Genomic DNA, 20615 nt, shown 5'->3' with positions numbered 1-20615 from the left:
CACGGGGTCCAGGATGGATCAGAGACCCCCCTGCAGCCCTGGAGGGCCCCACACGGGAGCAGGGGGTGCCTGAACCCCCTGTGACCCCCAGAACCCCACGCTGGAGCAGCTCCTGGCAGGACCTGTGGAGAGAGGAGCCCAAGCTGGAACAGCTTTGGTTTGCTGGCAGGACCTGTGACCCCACAGGGACCCAGAGCAGCTCCTGAAGGACTGACTGCAGCCCATGGGAAGTTTTTAGGATGGAGCAGCTCCTGAAGGACTGACTGCAGCCCATGGGAAGTTTTTAGGATGGAGCAGCTCCTGAAGGACTGACTGCAGCCCATGGGAAGTTTTTAGGATGGAGCAGCTCCTGAAGGACTGACTGCAGCCCATGGGAAGTTTTTAGGATGGAGCAGCTCCTGAAGGACTGACTGCAGCCCATGGGAAGGATCAGGATGGAGCAGCTCCTGAAGGACTGACTGCAGCCCATGGGAAGTTTTTAGGATGGAGCAACTCCTGAAGGACTGACTGCAGCCCATGGGAAGTTTTTAGGATGGAGCAGCTCCTGAAGGACTGACTGCAGCCCATGGGAAGGATCAGGATGGAGCAGCTCCTGAAGGACTGACTGCAGCCCATGGGAAGTTTTTAGGATGGAGCAGCTCCTGAAGGACTGACTGCAGCCCATGGGAAGTTTTTAGGATGGAGCAGCTCCTGAAGGACTGACTGCAGCCCATGGGAAGGACCAGGCTGGAGCAGCTCATGGAGCTCACTGTCTCCTGGGGGAAGGACCCCACACTGGAGCACAGGAAGAGTGTGAGGAGCCCTTCCCCTGAGGAGGAAGGAGCAGCAGAGACAACCTGGGATGAGCTGAGCACAGCCCCCATTCCCCATCCCCTGCAGCACTGGGGGAGAGGTGGAGAAAGCTGGGAGTAAAGTTAAACTCAGGAGGAAAGGAGGCGTGAGGAGAAGGGTTTTAAGACTTAGTTTTTATTTCTTATTATCCAACTCTGATTTGATTGGTAATGAATTAATTCCCCCCAGTCACACCTGTTTTGCTGTTCAGTAACAGGTGAGGCATCTCTCTCCTGACTCATGAGACTTCCCTTGCATTTTCTCTCTTTGGCCAGCTGAGGAAAGGCAGGGATGGAGAGGCTCTGGTGGGTACCTGCTGTCCAGCCATGGTCAACTACCACATAATTTTTCAGTAACTAACTCATACAACCTTTCCTCCAGGCATGGCTGTAGCCCAAATTGCTATTAATCCATCATAACATTCCCCACTAGCAAACTCTGCCTCCCAAGACTTGAACTCCTGAAGAGTTCATGGAGAAACTTCACACATTGATTGACTGCCTCTCAATTCCTCTGGCTACAGGTCACATGAACAGGCACTTAAATGTCAGATGCAGAGAAACTTTTTATCAGAGATTTGATTTTTCTCAGCCTAGTAAAAATACAGTGAAACTGACCTAAAGTATCCCTTTAAAAGCCTGATATTCACACAAAATTACAGAAGATTACTGGGAACAGAACCTCTAACAGGTCAGACAGCAGAGACAGAACCTTCACTGCCATCACAGTGTCACTGAGTGGAGCTTCAGAACCCAGAGCAGGGAGATGCTGCTCTGTTCCTCATGTGCCCAATGTCTCTCTTGGGATAACGGGGCAGAAGGACACAGGACTGGGAGCAATTACACAGGACAGGCAGAGCAGTTTGGGACCACAAGGGAAAACCTTCAAAAACCAGGGGTTCTAAGTCCAAAACCCCTATTGCTGAAGCAAATACTTATCAAAGTACTTTCTCAAGCCCTGGTGAAGTGGCTGGTCCTCCTGCAATCACTAAGTTCCATCCAAAATATCTGGTGAATAAAAAACAGCTGAATTTTGTCACTTCAGTTGGATTCTACTCCTGTCTCCAGTGCTCAGTGCTGCCTGCAAATACAGATAATCCATTGTAATCAATACTCTAATGCAATGTATTTATGAGTGCCCAACTTGCAACGTGGAGTTTCTGACCATGAGTGGCCATGGCTGCAACCAAAGGGAATGAAGTCAAACTGCACACAAAAAATTAATCAGCATTTTTCATTTCATATTTAAAATAGAGACAATTAGGCACCATTTCCTACTTACAAAAGAAGACTAGTAATCCCCTTAACTGCATTGTTGAGAAAATTGTTATAGAGATAAGCTTCACAAAAAAAACTGCTTGGTTATTAATTCCACTGCAGAGAGGGGCAGCAAGTAAGCCTGGATCAACCCACTAAACAGTGGAGAAAAAAATATTATATAAATCTTCATTAATTAGGACTGTCCAGCTTATACACTGTAGAAATTAAAAATAACAGTAGTTTATGGTCATGCAGCATAATGCATATGCACATGGGAGCCACTGTGACAGTGCTCAGGAACCTCCTTTGTAGCACTTCCTAACCTTTGCATGTTTAAATTTACAGCCTTATTGACATTTGAGTGTTTTCTGAGTTTTGGAGTTGTGTTAATGCTACAAAAATGTAAACAGTATCATTTGTAAGCACTGAAAACCTTGAATTGTGTCCTTATACAGAAAAGAACCACTCATGATGAAGGAAAAGAAGGAAAAGAAGGAAAACAGTTTTGTGATTAAAGCACAGTAAAGACCACACATTTCTTCCTGACCTCCCAACCCACCTGCCCTAACACCCCAAATGTATTCTCCAGAACACTGCAAAGAAGCCCAAAAACCATCTATACAAAATAAATAGTATGGAATAGTTTATCTGGTAATAATGGCAGTGCATCTTAGCAACAACAAAGATTTATCTATTTGCTTAAAATTTCTGCAGACTAAAACAAGCATTTATCCAAAAAGCAGAAAGAATGTGAAGAACAGAAAGAAAAACAAGAGTCAATAATAAAAAATAAGTGGGGAAAAAAAATACCAAAGCTGCCATAAAAATATAAACAACGCTGAAAACCCAGGCATAAGTGTATGACCAGCCCAATCTCAGATTTGAAAGGTTCTGCTTCAGCAAGAACAGCAGCTAGGGAACCACCAGCCAAGCTCAGACTGCCCTCAGCATCAAGTGAAGGCACAGCCTGAGCTGTTGCTGATGCTCAGATCGTGTTCTGCAGCAAAAACACGGCCACAGCAGGGGATGCAGCACTTGGCACACCCTCCAAAAACTTCTTTTTTTTTTTTTTCATTTTAAAAACAGATGGTAAAGTGAAACTTAACAGAAAGTGAGTACTGAAACTAAAAAAATAAAAGAGTAAAGTTCATGATGTAAACTTCAGATTCTGAAGAGCAGAAGTTTGAAAAATGCCTTAAGCAAGAAAAAAAAAAGCTAGAAAAACTGTCATTTTCTTAAAAAAAAATCTATATCAGACTGTTTAGACAACGACAACAAAACACTAAATCATCAAACTTCACACCTAACTGCCTTTTCCGATCACTAAAAATATATATAAAAAATAAGCTTAATAATGGAAAACACATTTTGAATCAAACTTGAAAACAAAAACATTCGTAAACTCTGAATCCATTTTCAGTAGCAGTCCCATGAAAATTCCAATACTTTCAACTGAAAGGTGAATTCTTTCACCTGCTTTGAAGTTCCAACAACAGATATTGCAAAATAAAATATTACAGACCAGGCTAACATTGGTCTTTCCTGTATGAAATTCACTTTATAGTCTTAATTTACAGCAGCACTTTAACTTTGTAACTAACATAAAATAATTGCAATTAAAGATAATTTGAAATAAGCAGCATTTTTTGCTACTTGGTTATGAATCTAAGCCCTCCTGGGTATTACAACACTGAAAACCAGTGAAAAAAATACATCAAAGGCATGAAAATCCATAAAGTGTACAAATGAAGAACTCAGATAAACAAAAGAAACACAGCAAAGGAAAACTAGATGGCAGCACCTCCCTATTTTTCACAATTTCACAAGTCTAAGATTCAAAACAAGATATGGATGCAAATATTTAATGCAATCTAATAATCAGTTTTAGAAGACTTCCAAATTTACTTACTATCTCAGAAGAATTCTCTATTACTTATTATCTCTGAAGAATATGTGTAAGCAAACCCACCCTGTTTGAGCTGCTCATAATACAAGAATCCAGAGCAGAATTCTCCTAAGATCAATTTAAGTTCCAACTAATTATGGCTTGTTTCCTAAAAATCCTATACCTTAATATTCTAAAGCTGATTAAATTTTGGCAACATTAAAAATTTATTAATATTCAGCTAAAATTAATGTCCACCAAAAAGTAAAAGGAAATTAAAATCACAAAGAGAAAATAGTTAAATTGAAATTATGGACATAAAAGTATAAAACATGCAAACCATATTTTTCTAAAGAAGCACATTATCACTTTCACAGTACAACAAACTTGCACTTTTTAATGCATCCAAAGATTATTATAATACTCAGGGAAGACCAAGTATTTCCATGTAAACCCTGAGATACCAACTTTAAAAAACAAACAAAAAAAAAAATCTCTTGTAGCTGCACTAATATGAGAAATACTTTTAATATACCTTAATATTTTGCTATTTTTCTCTAAACAAAACAAAACACCAGAGAAAAACTGCAGCTAAGAGTGGTATATTCATTTAGGTTGGAAAAGGTCACAAAGGTCAGTGAGTCCAACCATTAAAGTCCCCATTACAATCCTATACAATCTTATAATTTAAACCAAATTAAAACTTACTTGGTACAATTACACTCACTTGTGTTTTTCTTGAATACTTTAAAGATACCAGAAAGACTGTAAATGGAAAAGTTCATTAAAATACCAAATGCACCTTTCTGTTACAGGTACTTCTCTCAGTCCCTGCTCTCTGTACTGTTGCTATTTCAGGTTCTGACTCTTTGGACCGGATGTGTTTTGTTGCTGCTCTGTGGTGGCTGTGCTGCAGACACTGTCCATCCTCCTAGGACATGTGTCCCTGCTCCAGCACCTTCGAGCTCAGCCCTAAACTGACCCAAACTGACTTCCCTACAAGCTTTGTGCTTACCCCATTTACCAGATTTCCAGAATCCCACTAAGAATGGAAACAATCAGATTTTATTCATGCTTTACACCGTAGTAATTAAGAGGAGCATAACTAAATGTCTAATCAAAGATTACCCCAGCTAAGAGTCAAGAAGAACCCAAGTCTCCCTTTCAAAATCGATTTGCCTCTCCCAAGAATCTAACACAAAGGTGTACCCAAAGCTGTACATCTGCCTCTACTCCTGAAAGCTGCAAAAACTAGATTCTATAAACAGCAGAAGTCAAACAATTTAAATAGCAAATCCAAGCAAAGAATAAGAAACATCAGACTGAAGCCTGCTGTGCAACTCAATCCTGTGCCTTGACTGCCCAGCTGAAGCATTCACCATGGAAAGGCTGGAATTCACTGCACACCCACAGGACACAGCAGCGTGGGATCAATGGGAAGTTACGGATATTAGTCTTTCTGAACTCCTGTGTTTGGCACTGCAATCCAAATACACTTTTTTTTAAACTTGGGAAGGGAGAGAGGCAGCTCTATCAATTCCCTACAAGGGTAAGTACTGCTGTGTACAGGTATTTAACTTCTGAACCTTCAACTACAGAATATGCACGGATAGTGCCACTGCCTTTAAGGAAAGCCTTTACTCAAGCCCTTTCACAAATTCCTCAGAGGAAACACACTACACTTTCCTTATCTCAGCAGCTTCCATTGTTCCCAGAGAAAAGTGGCTCCTTCCTCACATACTGTCCTGATATCAGCCCAGCTGCTGAAGCTAGAGGAGTTTTCAGGGAAAACCTGGTTCATTTTCCTCCAAAATAATCTGTGAGCAAATGACAGTCCTGGGTACGGAAAGGAAAGTCTTGCTGTAGTACCCAGGTTGCAGGAATGGTTCAGAATCTGAACAGCTCTGTATGTAGTGAGCAAGCTAATCTTATTTTACAACATTTAAAACATTGCCTTATTTTTCTCTCCTTTTTTGATAGTAGAGAAATTACACAGTTGTCAAGGGGAGAGAACCAAAGAGCTTTCAAATTTAGATGAACACTTGGTAGTTTTTCAGACACTCTTTCTTCTAGTTTAAAAAAAAGTAATTCCAAATCTATTTTATGTTCTCCAGTTAGCACTTTCAACACTTCCTAATGAGTTGCCAGAAGTAACTGCCAGCTTTTGCAATTTCTTTGGCATGTTATTTAATATCATGTATTTTACATCTAGCTGTATAGCTCACAACAGATTCTCTCATCACAATAATTATTTGCAGTGTATAAACAGATGAACACTGAGAACAATCACTTAGTTGAGTAATTTGTGACACTTGACACAGGCTAAAAATTAGGACAGTCTACAGAACAGTAACCATAACACCCATAAAGTATGAAATCCATGTCTTTTTCTGATACATTCTTCATAAGGTATTATTTCCTAGAATCCTTAAGGCAGACTGCAAATTCCCACCTGTGCTGACTTTCTGCATAGGTAAAAGAAGGGTAAAATGCAAACTCAATGACTAAAATACAATGCTAAGCTCTACAAATTTAAAGCACTCTGCATTTTAATCGAAATAAAGCTATCTTAAAATAACTGAATAAAGATACACTAATTAAGTTGAGTTCTGCACAGTAAAATACCAACCATCCCACTAATATCAGAAGGAAAGGTTAAAACTCCATAGCCTGCCATGTTCATCCATCTCACAAAACACTTTGCAGGATTTAGGCAATTAATGTTTATATTCTGTCTTGAGCTACTGGCACCAGAATTTTTCTGTGTTTCAGTCACAGTGGACACCATGATGTTTGAATATTCAAACTCTATATACATAAAAAGCTAGGACATTATTTTTGATTCATTTAAAACTTCTGGAAATTTTAATTCACTGAATTCAGCTTTCTAACCACCAGAAAGAGATTCTGAAAGAAAACAGCTTAATTAAAAATTCCCTGAAAAAATTGTTTTTCAGTGCACACAATTTCCTTTATTTTAGAACCATCCACCTCATCAAATAAACGCTTTGTGTCTAGTTCTGATTAGATAAACCTTTAGAATTTATATCTTTACAATCTTGTTTTAAAAGGCTGTCAACCACAATTTTTAGAGAACACTCTAAGGTCAAACATATATAAAACATAAGCATGTCACGATGAAAGAAGATCAAATGCAGAGTCAGGGAAGTTCAATGTAAATTTCCCAAGGGAAATATTAATTATTTCTTACCCCTGTTAATTACAACAAATACAGAAATGATGCAGTACAGTTTGGGCAGCTATCACTAAGACTTTCAAATTAAATTACCCCTGACAAGCTACAATATCATGACTCTAATCACTAAAATAATTAAACTTTTGTGTCTTGCAAGATATTGATCATCCCTAAGGCCTTGCTGGCTTCCTCTATTCCGAGCCAGTGTGTTAGCCCTAGGCAGGGTAAAGTGGGGTATTTGGGCAGAACCCTGTACAAAAACCACAACTTTCAAATACCTGAACTCCTCTAGACTTCAGCTGACTCTACAAACACTTGAACATGCAGTATCCTCACAGGTTTATTTTTACATAAAACCATCAAGTAGGATTATACTCCTTCTGCAACATTAACTGCTTTATAAAAGTAGAGAGCAGCTGCCTGAGATCAACATGATCTACATTTGCTGAGCACGCATCTTAAGGCTGACTTTGGGATCCAACCCCCAGACTGAACCCAGAGCCAAGCAGGGGGTCTACATTTCTGCTCATTTCCTTAGATTCCATGTGCAGTAAAGGTCATTCCTCAGAAGTCATCAAATTACAAACAATTTGTTAATATCTGTTATGAATGCTTCCATGTTGAATTTTAATTCAGTATGCTAGCCACATAAAAAACTAACAGTATGGAAGAAAAATACCTGAAACAGACAGATCCCATTGTTGGTACAGTTCCACCATACACCTGTTTTGCATTTACACCACACACTTGTCTCAGGAGCTGTTGCTAGAACATCTGCTTGTAGTAATTACTAAAGAAGTTACTGCACTTATTCACAAAGAAAGCCCCCAACAACCAAAGACAGATGTACAAATTCAGGAACTGCCTGCAATTTCGTTCTTATCAAACTAGTTAAAAAAGAAAAAAAGATCTGTTAATGAACACAGGCTTATCTGTCTTTATTTTTCCTGGAATACATTTCTCTAGGAAGGTTTCTACAACTCTTATTTTTCCAGATAGCCCAAATTTAAACATTATATGGCTGCCTTTTCTGCAAAGAGCTCTTTAACAAATTTCATCCAATACTGCACCTACCTCTCTTATGAGAGCACAGAATTTTTCCAAGTGTTTCCAGGCTTTCATTTATGTCTTTTCTGACACTGAGCTACGCTATTCCTAGGTACACTCACTTCTAAAACTTACATTCTACTTGGCTAGAATGTAGTTGGCTGTGGTTTATACATTGCCTCATGCTACTATTTTCAATTCTCCAAATTTATTCCAGCTTCCTTCTCTTCTGAAATGTTTATCACTTTTCAGTTTTGAATTAAATTTTAAAATATTTTAGACTATAAATATGGTGTGATACATAAAGCATATAAAGGAAAAGTAACGTAATTATAAATATTGGGAAATACCTGTTGAACTTATTTCAAGCAACTTCTACAACAACTAAAAAGTTGTAAAGGTAACTTTTTCATCTTTCCACACAGAATTACTTATCTCTTCTGTAAACACAGACCTTAGCCAAAACTACCTTGAACTCCACCTCTTATTACTATGGGACAGCAGTCTAACATCCTACAATGTCTGTGTACACATTTTAGTGAAATAGCTCAGTTCTAGCCCTAAATGGCCCAAAGCTAAATTGTCTCTCTACAAAGCTTTAAACCAATGCAGCCTTCAAAGAAATTAAAAATGAACAAAACACAAAAATAAAAAACACAAGACCACCCCACATTCACTCTAGAAAATAAATTGGCTTTGAGTTCAAATCAACACAACCCACGAATGAGTTTGAGACAGCAAAGCACTCTATCTTACCAATCTCTAGAAAAAGGGAAATGTACTCACAACATGGGCAAAACTTTCAGTGTAGACAGATCACACCCAGAGGCGAATTACAAGAGTCAAATCTTTCTTTTGAATCAAGTATATTTTAAAAGTTACTTAAATATTATTGCAAACCCTTGGATAGAATGTGATTGGCTTTCTCTTTTCTAATGTCCAGTGAAATCAGCTATCCTGGGATTCAGCATGCTGGGATATCACAGTGCTTGTGATTCAGAACAGCAAGGTACACTTATTAAACCAGTGCTATACAATCTAGACTAAGACTGAGCTTGGTAGCCTCCAATCATTTCTCAGTCTGAACAGTCTTAAGAGACTCTCTAAAGCAGATTTTTTCCTTATATAAAAAAAAGAAACCCTGGGCCTCATATAATAAACTACACTTGAATAAGTATTTCCTGTTTTCACAACAAAAAGGGGAGGAAAGCACAGTTGCAGAGATATGAGGTAATAATGGGTAAGATATAATGCAGCAAAGTGAAATCAAGCAGGACATACCTGAGCTGTTGACAGGCGAAAAACAGGGCCAGTTGTGGGCACAGAGAGCCTGGGTGACATGTTGGCAGGACCCTGTCCCTGTGTTTGCACCTGAGCCTGCATCTGAGCCTGTGCCAGGGCCTGCTGGGGCACCATCACGAGCTGTCCGGTGTCCGTGCGCACCAGCACCATCCCTGGCAAGGGCAAGGAACAGTCACTACACAGCAAATAACAGCAAGAGTAACATAAAGAACTATCTAAACAGACATGCAGAGTAAAATTAATGCATAGCACTGTACATTATTCTCTATAGTGTACCTTTTTTTGATTCTCATGTAACACGAGATTTTATTTCAAAGGAGAAAAGGAGCCCCCACTAGCAGACCCAATTCGGTTTGGAATTTAAGTAACTGCAGTTTATGGAAAGCAGTGATGGAAGAAGCAGCCACTTGAGAGTTTGGGGGACAGCGAATTCTAGCAGTCTAGTCAGGGTCAGGACAACCAAATTAGAAATAAATACTCATTAAAAGTAAACTTTAAGGACAACACAGCTGCTGAGAACACAATTGAGGACAGAGACAAGAGCTTCACTAAACAGCTTATGAGTACATGCAAATATTAGGCCTGACACACTTCTGAGTATACAATATTTGAGATTTACTTAACACTGAGCATTAACAGATTAATCTATCTGGTACCCACCATCACCACTTTGGGAGGCACTACCTGTGGTTTAAACATCAACAATAAACAATGTCAGGCCCACAGAACCAACAGGACCCCTCACATATCACACAATGAAACAGTGCAGCAATTTTAGAAGATTGGCAAGTGCTTTCTAACACTTTCCAGAAGTAAATGATATTTTATTCTGACTATTTTCTTGTAAAGCTCCTCATAAATAGAGGCCTTCTACACAACAGGACTCTTGCCATGAAGCTGTGCCCAAAGTTTTGCAGTCAGCAGGTCAGAAAAGGGGAGACAATGGCTAAGCTGGTCCATGGATCTTGGAGATTCACACATTCAAGGTCATTGCAAAGCACGTAATGTTCTTCCTACAGTTCACTCAGAACTAAGAAACAGTTCTCCAGATAGATTACTAAAAAGAATTTCCAAGTTAGTTTCAGAATACATTTTAATAGTTTAACCTAGATAGGATACAACAGGTCAAACAAACAGAAAAACATCTTGTCTGCAACTACTAGAGAACCAAAAACTAAAAACCTATGAAGACACTTTTAATCTGCTGGTAACAGGGTCAGTAGACACTGTTCCTACAGCTTATCTCTATGTGCAAATTGCTTCATATATTTTTTTAACTCTTCAAAGGAAAATGAAGAAGGTAAAATCTTATATCCAATTCTAAAGGTAAAATCCAATTCTAATTGTTAATTTTCCAGGGAAAAAAAACCCGAAGCCTTGCTAAAGGGGCACAGTTTGCAACATACCCTGAGGATAAAGAAATTCAAACACTATTATAACAAATTTCAGAACCCTATAGCAAGGAAGTCTTTCTTTCAGTCTAACATGGAAAAACCAAATCCCAGTTGTGGGATGAACACATGAGAGAACTGCAGCACACATAAAAGCCCTTACTCACAGAGTTGGGTGCTCCCAGCCAACCCTTCCTGCTATAAACACAAACAGAAGGCAAATTTCTGCCACTAGAAACCAAAGATTCATGAAAATCAAAGTTTAAGGTAACAGGCATACAGAGCTACAGCAAGGACCACATCCAAAAGCCATAATAGTAATTCTCTTTCAAAGCCAAGAGTAATTTAAAAATCAAAAAGTTGAAAGAAACTCATTAAAAACTCATCTAAAAGGTAACTTTTAAGGTCCATTAGCCATTTAAACACCAAGCCTCAGTTTATATTTGCAGAAAATCCTGCAAGCAGATGATATATTTGGCATATGCCATTCCTAAACCATCTGGACACCCCAATACGCCAACTGGCCAAATGGGTTATCACTTTTCTGATTATGTTGTGAACCTTATATAAAAATCCTCATAGGATAATGTGTACCACACATTAAAAAATACATGTTCTATTTGCATTACACAGATTCACAGGTGTGTTCTTAATTTATCTTCCCATTTTCTAAACCTAATTCTGAATAGAGAAAACTGAGTGAAAAGGACAAATGAACTGCAACATGTGCCACACAGTCTCAATCAAAGTTGCAGACACAATTACTACTACAAATGAATAAATGCTCATGTGTTAACATCATATTTTAATTCAGTTTGGAGGACTACAAATTCCTGTTACTGAGCAGCTGGTACAAGTTAGAATCCAGTTAAATGATGAGATTAATTTTACCTTCCTGTCAGTCACATAAAGATGAAATACACAACTTATGAGCATTATCTGCTAAAATGACCTGTTCTCAGAAAGTGATTCTAAATTTCTATTTTATATAGAAGTTTGCTATATGGAAGTTTCAGATTAATTATAGATCATTCACCAAGTTAAAAACTCAAAAATAATGTTGCATTTTCCAATTAACTTCCTTTTAGAACATACTACCCTCCCATTTATGCAAATTTAATGGACTTCCAACTATATTGTAATAAAATCAAATTTGAATTAAAATTTTCTGGTGTACTATTTCCATAGCATTTCCTAAATCCTGGATCAGACTGTTCAAGGCTCAGTTTTCCCTCTCCTCTTTGAAAGTAACAGATCAAAGTATTGACACAATGAACTTCAGAAACTGTGTGCAAAGTTACAATGCACATTATCATCTGCATAGAGTAATCTTCAACAGATTAACAAAGGGAGGCAAAGGCTACAGGCACACAGTCTGAACAAGAATTTATCTGTTTCAAGTTAGTTGGGTCTTCATGAAACCACCAAGATTCAAAATTGTTTGGAGCATCAGACTCTGGACTTTTCATAATCTAGGGCCACAACTACTAAAAGTCCACTTAGAAGCAAACATCTACACCATCACATTGCCACTCCATTTAGCTAATAAATATCAAATATTTCAAAAAAATAAGTTGGAAGAACTAACTTATTTCAGACTACATCAGCAGGTCCACATCTTAACATGCTACTAATATTAACAGGAAAAAAAAATTATCTTAAATATTAAGTCCGCTTCTAAATCAAGAAGACGTGAAGATACCTAAGATATTTCAACATGAAAATCTAAGTAGGGGACCACAGCACCCCCCAGATGGAACAATATACAGGTTAAGAGTAGGAATCATGAGGATGAAGGGATGATGGTTTGGTTAGCTAACAACCTTGCTGAACTTAAATTTTTATTAATTAAAGTTAAGAAACTTAAAGGAGTACAAAGAGGACATAATTACTTCAGAATAGCAAATACAATCTGATGATGTGGAGACTACCCTCACACAACATCATCACAATTACTGCAATTATAAATTTTAGATTACACGCATTTACACCACCTGGTTCACAGCAGAAAACATCCTTTCAAGCAGAAAAACTTTTCAGGACTAACATAAAGTACATATAAAACGTACATATAAAGTACATATAAAATACATAGAAAGTTATTCTTAGCTACCACTCCAGCTTCTTATCCTGTGTCCAACATCACCATCACAGGGTAACTCACCGTGCCTGCCGCTCTCCCCAGGACGAAAGCAGTAACTCACTCAACAACAGCTGCAATTACTCTGCATTAGCCGTACCAGTTACACCCTAATTAGCGGCAGCCTGTTCCTCACACGGTGCCCTCAGACAGGTGACTCTTCTTTGGTTTCCAGCACGTCGAGCAGCGGGGACGCGACAGCTTTGGAGGAAAGACAAGCCCTCGGCCAAGACAAGGTTAGAGCGAGCGGCGATGCCGGGAGCGCTGCGCAGCACTTACCGGGCGGGATGGTGAAGCCGGGCGGCAGCTGGATGGTGGTCTGCGGCGGCGGCCGCACGATCAGCTGCGGGGCCACGATCCGGGGGGCAGCGCCCAGCGCCGGCCGCGGAGACACGGCCTGAGGGGCGGCGGGCAGGGCAGCGCCCGCCTTGGCGGTGACCGCGGGCTTGGGCGCGGCGGGGGCCGCGGGGGCCGGCGGGGCCGAGCCCGGGGCCGGAGGTGCGGGCGCGGGGCTGGCGGAGGAGCCGAGCGCGGTGACCGCGGGCAGCGCGCCGGGCGCGGGCTGGGGCTGCGCGGCGGCGACCCCGCCGTGCCCGCTGACGGGCGGCACCGCGGCCGCCCGGGCCCCCGCGCCCTCCCCGTTGGGCGCCGCCTCGCCGGGGCGCGGCGCGGGGGCAGCGGCGGCGCCCTCGGCCGCTCCCGCCGCTCCGCCGCCCCCGGCCGGGGTCCCGCCGCCCCCCGCGGCCCCGGGCGCGCCTTCGGCGGCGGGCGGGCTGGGGCCGGGGCCGGGGCTCCCCGCGTCCCGCGCGGCGGCGGTGGCAGCGGCCACATGGTTGTTGACAGGCTGGGCAGGGGCGGCGGGCTGCGGCGGGGCGGGAGCGGCGGGGCTGCCGACGCCGGGAGCCGCTCCATGTGATTGCTGCACACTACTACTGTTTACACTCGCTCCCCTCCCCGCCGCCGCTGCTGCCGCCGCCGCTGCCGGGGGAGATGGGGACGGGAGAGGCCCCTGGGCGGGGGCTCGGCTCCCCGCGCTGCCGGGGCACCCCGCCGCCTCCCCTGCCCCGGGCGCGGGAGGGGGCGCGGGGCGGCCGTGCTGCTGCCGGCCGGGGCTGCTGCCCCCCGCCAGGCTCCCCTGCTGCGGCTGCGGCTGCTGGGACGGGGCGGAGGTCCTGGGCGGGGGCGGCTCGGCGGGGCCGCGGCCGCCGGCCAGCTGCGATTCCAGGGATCCCACCAGGTCGCTGAGCGCCTTCTCGTCCACCTCCTCGGAGAAGAGCAGCATCTCCTCCAGTGGGTCCGACGCGCCCGCCGCCATCTTGCGCTGAGCTGGGAGCCGGCGGCGCTGTGCGCATGCGCGGGGCTCTGCCGCGCGCGGGGCACCATGGGAGGGGCCGCCGTCTCCGCCCCGCCCCGGGGCGGCACCGGGACCGCCCGAGCGGCCCGACGGGAGCGCGCCCGGCACCGGGACCGCCCGAGCGGCCCGACGGGAGCGCGCCCGGCACCGGGACCGCCCGAGCGCCCCGGCGGGAGCGCGCCCGGCACCGGGACCGCCCGAGCGCCCCGGCGGGAGCGCGCCCGGGACCGCCCGGGTGGATGCGGCTCCCCAGAGAGAGGGCGGCGATGCCCCCTCGGGACGCTGCGGGTGTGGAGCAGCCTCCGTGCCCCCCCGGGTGTCCGCAGGGACCCGGCGCTGTCCCGGTGAGTCCCGTGCCGTCCCGCCGGGAGCAGCGGGCGCAGCGCCTGGGCCGGGCCGCTGCGGCCCCTCCGCGGGACGCGCAGCGCTCGGAGCTGTCCCGGAGGCTGAGGCACACACGGCTGGTTGCGCTGCTCCGCTTGGCAGCTCCCCGTGTCCGAAGCTATTGCTCTAGCCACAGCAGAAGGGCTCTTCCGAACGGGGACGCTGTTGGCAGGAGGTCTGGAAAACAAAATAAGGCTCTTGGCATCTCCGGAGCTGCTGCCCTGGCGTGCCGCTCCCTCGGCATCCTCGCGGGAAGTTTAAGGTAGTTCATTTTATTGCTAACACTTTTCTTATCGCTCTCCTGTGTGCCCTTTTCCCACCAGCACTTCCTCACGCACTCTGAAATAACTTCTAAGAGAAAGGCAGTCTTCCTAAATCATCGGGATTTTAACTAATGACAGGACATGTCTTCGGTAGGACCCTCCAAACAAAAACATTTTCCCGTGTGAATAACACACAAGGGATGGCCGTGGATTTGTGCCCCCAGCAGCAGGCACCAGCTGGGATCTGGCCTGCAACAGCACGAGTCGTCTGCAAACTGGGATGTACTGGAGCTGCTCCTCTGTGGTCTGAAACGGTGAATCATCCCTCATTTTGTCATCTCTCAGGGTTTTCCAAAAAACTGGAAAAGGTGCCTCGGTGAATAAGGACTTTCAATTGCTCGATGCCCTGGTGGGAAGGAGTGGGGGCTGGCTCAGCTCCTCTCCAGTCCTGGCTCAATCTGCTCAGTCCCACCTTGTTCCACTCGCTGGACTCACAGCACCAAACTGCTCCTGGCTGCTCTGTTTCCTCTCAAAGCAGGTTACATTTTTATTCACCATAGTTATTTTTTCCTGATCGTCCTTTAGGAGCAAGTTTATGATGAATCAAAAGAAACCACTTTTAAAATGCATTACATATAGGTTGCACCATTTTAATTAGGATAAGTTTAAATATCTCCTGAAATTAAGCCAGTGCATATTTCTTCAAGGAAGAAGCAAGTGAAAATACTGGAGGTCCAAAGGTGTGGTAGGATGTATGAGCAGGAGATGCTGCAGTGTGTGAAAGTACAGCAGTGTTTGTGGAAAGCAGCATTAAATGTACAGAAGAGATCTATACATCAAAAATTTGCTTAGAAAATAAGCATTGCTTTTGTGGAGTGCTACAGCTAAATTAAATTTGGATTTTTAATGAATGCTTCTACCTGAAAGTTTAATTAAAACATAGTAGATATTAAGATTCAATTTGCTGTTGTACAAATATAAAGAATAATTATTTGTGTTGGAAAAAATAGAAATCCACCCAATACTACTTTTTTTATGAGTCACAGACTTTATTGATTTTATCAGAGAACATTCCATGCAGTCCTCACTTAGTTTCCCTGCTCGTGAACTTCATTTGTATACAACCATCTCCAGAATTTTCATAAGAGAATGGAAAGCTAGACATATGATTCTGCAATTAGTCCTGACTATGAAACAAATTTTAGTGCCCATTTTTCTAATGCTGTGACATTAAACTGGGTTTAATTAATCTGGTTTCCCTAAAAACCACCCTGGAGGAAACTGGATTGCTTTGTAACTTTAGAAATAAAAGTTACCTTCCCACTGGATGGAGAAAATGGCAAGTATTGCAATTTGAATGTACATTTGTGCACAGGTAATCTGTAAAACATTAATTTGTATTTCTCTCCACTCACTTATTTTAAATTGAGCCGTAATACACATAAACACACAGGGTAAGGAAGTGTAATGGAATGTTTTATTTAATAAAACATGATGTATACTGACTCACATTGGACTTCCTTCAAGTCAAGAGGTGAGGACCTACCTAGGAATGCTTATAAACTTGTTGCTGAAACTGCCTTTGGGCTTGAGATTTTTCATAGGGAAAAATACTTCTAGTAAAGTACAGAATTTCTGAATGTTTGTATTCATTGTATTAGAAAAATGTTTTCCAAATATTTTTCATGCATTTCATCACAAAAAACATTTCTGAATATATTTGTTGCATTTTAATTTTTTGAGTTATATATGTACAGAATAAAAAAAAATAAAAGAAAAATCTAAGATATCATTGTGATAATCTCATCTGATCTTTTAAGATACAATCTTTCCTGAATTATTTTTTGTTTGAGATAGAGAATGGTCTTTAGAAAAGTTAACTTCTTACCATGGTTTCAAAATTGACTGAAAGAAAAATCTACCACAGAACCTGCTGAGCTGCTCTTCAGTTCTCAGCACTGCTCAGACCTGTGCCCTGATTGCAGCCCAAGTTTGTCATTAATAACTCGGCACACAGCAAAGTCCCTCTGCCCTGTTCAGCTGCTTGGAGTGCTAACAGGGCACAGGCATGAGTAACCTATTGTCTTCTACAGAAGTGCTTAGAAAGGAGCACTATTTCCTGCTTATGTGTCATGGGTTTGTCTCAAATACACACTTTCAGTGCCTTCAAATACAAAACTTAACCATTTTAAGTTTAAATTTAATATCAAGATGCTACCTACCAATTCCGATAAGATTTTGAGATAACTTCTTAAAATGAAGAACTCTTTATCTATGGTACTGGAATTCACTTTACACTATAAAAATATTCCTTCTGCTGCTGATTTTAAGTATGACATAGAAATGATAAATTGGAGAGCACAAATATGACTAGAGAACTAAGAGCTGTCCCAGGAATAGCATAGGTGTAGGTTAGAAAAGACCTCTAAGATTCCCTCAGTGCTGCCAAGGCCACCACTAACCCATGTCCTCAAGTGCCACATCCACACATTTTTTCCCTCCAGGGATTGGGAGTCTGCCCTGGGCAGCCTGACCACCCCTTTCCATGAAGAAATGTTTCCAAATACGCACCTTGAGCCTTCCCTGGCCCAGCCTGAGGCCGTTCCCTCTCCTCCTGTCCCTGTTCGCTGGGAGCAGAGCCTGATCCCCCCGGCTGTCCCCTCCTGCCAGGGACTTGTGCAGAGCCACAAGGGCCCCCTGAGCTCCTTTTCTCCAGGCTGAGCCCCTTTCCAGCTCCCTCAGCTGGTCTTCACAAGATTTCTACTCTAGACCCTTCACCAAACGTGGCTCCCCAGCTTGGAAGGCAGGATGTGTCTAATTTTTGTTTGATGTACTTCAGTTGCAAATGAATTTCATTTTAAATATGGCTTATAGAAATTTTGGAGCTTGCAAAGCTAATTGTAAATACTTGTTTAATAACCTAGAAAGGACTTGATGAATATTTCCTTGAAAGGACTTAGGAATATTTATCATCAAGGTTAGAATTTAACCCTTAAGTGTTTCTAGGGGGTGGTTTTCTATTCCTAGACATTTGTGCAGATTTTTTGTTTGTCTATTTTGTCTTTTGTTTTGTTTTTGTCATTCATTCTGGCCAACTTTTCCAGAAACTTACAAGTTGTTTCAGGAAAGGCTGTTAAGCCTGTTCAGCCTAAAGACAGCTGAGAGGGGCCCTCAGCCCTGTCCATCCCTGTCCATCCCTGGGTACAGGAGGGGCAGAGCAGGCCCAGGCTCTGCTCCAGGCCCAGCAATGGCAGCAGAGCCACGGGCAGGGGCTGAGCCCAGGCCCTGCCCTGCACAGGAGGCAGAACTTGTGCCCTGGGCAGTGCCCAGCCCCGAGCAGATTGTGCAGAGAGGCTGTGCAGTCTCCTCCCTGGGGATATTGCAGAGCCACATGGACACACTGCTGTGCCCTGGGCTCTGGGATGGCCCTGCTGGAGCAGGGAGGTGGCACCAGAGGAGCCCCCGTGGGCCCCTCCAGCCTGACCCAACCTGGGGTTCTGTGAAAAATAAATCCTGACAGTTTTCCATTTGATTTCTCTTCTGAAATGCTCATCTGTTGTGTCCCAAACTCAGAGAAATATGCATTTCTATTCCTTCTTCCAACCACATGACCTTGGAACCCTAATTCTATGAATGCAGAATGGGAGGTAAACATGATTCTGCAACTAGTCCTGACTATGAAATAAATTTTATTGTCCGTTTTTCTAATACTGTGGCATTAAACTGGGTGTTTCCATAAAAACCACCCTGTCCAATTTTGAGAGGCAGATGATAGAAGTCTTAAGAAGATGCACACCAGAACTTTTCCTATTCCTTTTCCTGTTCCTTTTCCTTCCTGTGTAAGACGGCAGGAAATCCGTGTAACAGGGGTGTAGCTGATCCTTTACACTGTTACAAGCATCTCTACCTCCTCCAAGAGGTTGAGAAGCAGCCACAGGCCAGCTTCTTTCCTTGTAACAGAATATAGGTGTCTTTCTTATTTCTCTAAACAGGAGCTTTGCTTTGAGCTGAATCACAAATGCAAATTTTCAACAGTAGTGTCCCACAGACTTGACACAGTATATCCAGTCATTTACAGCCCAAGTTTGCTTCATAATCTTTCAAGTAGTTCAGGACACACTGGAAGCAACTACAGTAAAGCTCCCTGGGCACTCCAGTCCTCCTGGAAACTTTAGCCAGTTCAACTTGGGCACAAAGCCCCCCCTGAGTCCAGTCTGGCTGCTGTTTAGGCACATTCGGGCCCCTTCTGGAAAAATCTGGTTGGTTATTGCATTTCAAAGGCCTATTCTGAACAAAATACTTGCTGAATCTTTGCAACATGATAATGTCCATGTGAAAAACAGAGTTCATTTTTTAGAATTTTTAAAAGTTTGCTAAAGGGATTAAAAAAGGATAAATATTTAGTGCTGAGGTGTTTTTGGTGATTGGCCAAAAAAACCACAGCTTAGCTTAAAATAATGTTTTCCATATACTGTTACATTACAAAGGATACAAATATACCTTGCATGTATTATTTAAATACTCTTGTGACCTTTTTGATATTTTAGGAACTCTTCTGTTTGATTTTACGCTCTGACTTACCTGCATGAGATCTTGTGGGTTAAATTCATATTTTATTTTTTCTTATTTTTCACTCTTGTTGTTTCACACTCTTTGATAAGGAGTTTTTCCTTTAATTCTTCTCTGGTGTTCTGTTTTGTGTCACTGTTATCTTATTACTTTGAGAGGTTGGTAAGCAGATGTAGGGGAAACAAGCATAATTGCTTTGCACCATTCCCTTAGTTATATAGGAGCATTTCAACATTTTGTGTTTTGCTAAGGCATACATAGATATATTCATCACACCACTATTTCTACAAGCTATATGCTGCAAAACAAATAGATTGTGTTATACTAATAAACAGCTAAAAGGAGTTACAAATTGTACCATATCTAAATACTTGGGATTAATAACAGCAGGTGAAAGCTAATACATAAATGCAAAAGCCAATATTATATTGTCATTTTAAACAGTCCAGTTGCTGAAACAAAAGCCAACATGCTTCCAGAGGTTTGTCTTTGTTCTGGTGTTTTCTAGGAGGGCCTGAGGCACTATCGTGGCCTCCAACAGAAGCCTCATTTGTGATTCTTAGTTAAGGTGCACAAATCAAGTGCAATCACAAAATCATGAGGTGTTTGTGTGTGTTTACTCGTACTAAAAGGGTGTTCTTTCAGGGTTAATCCCACACTTTGGTTAAGGTTTCATCAACAATTGTGTTGCTTCGTGTTGGCTGCCAGGACCTGACAACCCTGTCAGCAGAGTAAAACACCAAGCGATGTTCTCACCCCCCACTCCTGCGCTTCTCCGCATGTCTCCACTGCTCTCGGGAGTCACCAGGATTTGCCGCTCAACCACCGGGCCCTCAAACACCCCGGAACCCCCATCACCAAAGCTGCTGTCACCTGCCCGGTGACACGAGCTGCACCAGGGCCGGGGCAGCCGAGCGACGACACGGGACCGCCGGTGTGGGGCAGCGCTGGGGGCTTCCGGGCCGAGCGGGGCCGGGCCGGGCCGGGCCGGGCC

The 20615-nt window shown here is 43.1% G+C and overlaps 2 protein-coding genes across 2 annotated transcripts in view; one reads left to right on the top strand and one right to left on the bottom strand.

Annotated features, from left to right (window-relative positions):
• LOC111934701 (transcription initiation factor TFIID subunit 4-like) overlaps positions 1–14383 on the bottom strand; it is a 146630-nt gene extending 132247 nt beyond the window's left edge. Inside the window, exons 1-2 of the mRNA XM_023934879.2 lie at positions 13331–14383; positions 9500–9672 (exon numbers count right to left, since the gene is read on the bottom strand). Coding sequence (XP_023790647.2) covers positions 9500–9672; positions 13331–14366 — 1209 coding nt within the window. The 5' untranslated portion in view covers positions 14367–14383. The remainder of the gene's footprint in view (positions 1–9499; positions 9673–13330) is intronic.
• An 18-nt stretch (positions 14384–14401) lies between these two features.
• LOC111944869 (uncharacterized) lies at positions 14402–16841 on the top strand. Its single transcript, XM_086848189.1, has 2 exons — positions 14402–14964; positions 15113–16841. Exons 1-2 carry the CDS (start codon positions 14402–14404, stop codon positions 15135–15137), a joined length of 588 nt encoding a protein of 195 aa, XP_086704315.1. The 3' UTR covers positions 15138–16841.
• Positions 16842–20615: the final 3774 nt, after the last annotated feature.

The sequence above is a fragment of the Cyanistes caeruleus genome, chromosome 12 (assembly GCF_971803275.1).
Source record: "Cyanistes caeruleus chromosome 12, bCyaCae1.hap1.1, whole genome shotgun sequence".
In the NCBI taxonomy this organism is placed as follows: Eukaryota; Metazoa; Chordata; class Aves; order Passeriformes; family Paridae; genus Cyanistes; species Cyanistes caeruleus.
This window is presented reverse-complemented; position numbering and strand designations above follow the sequence as displayed.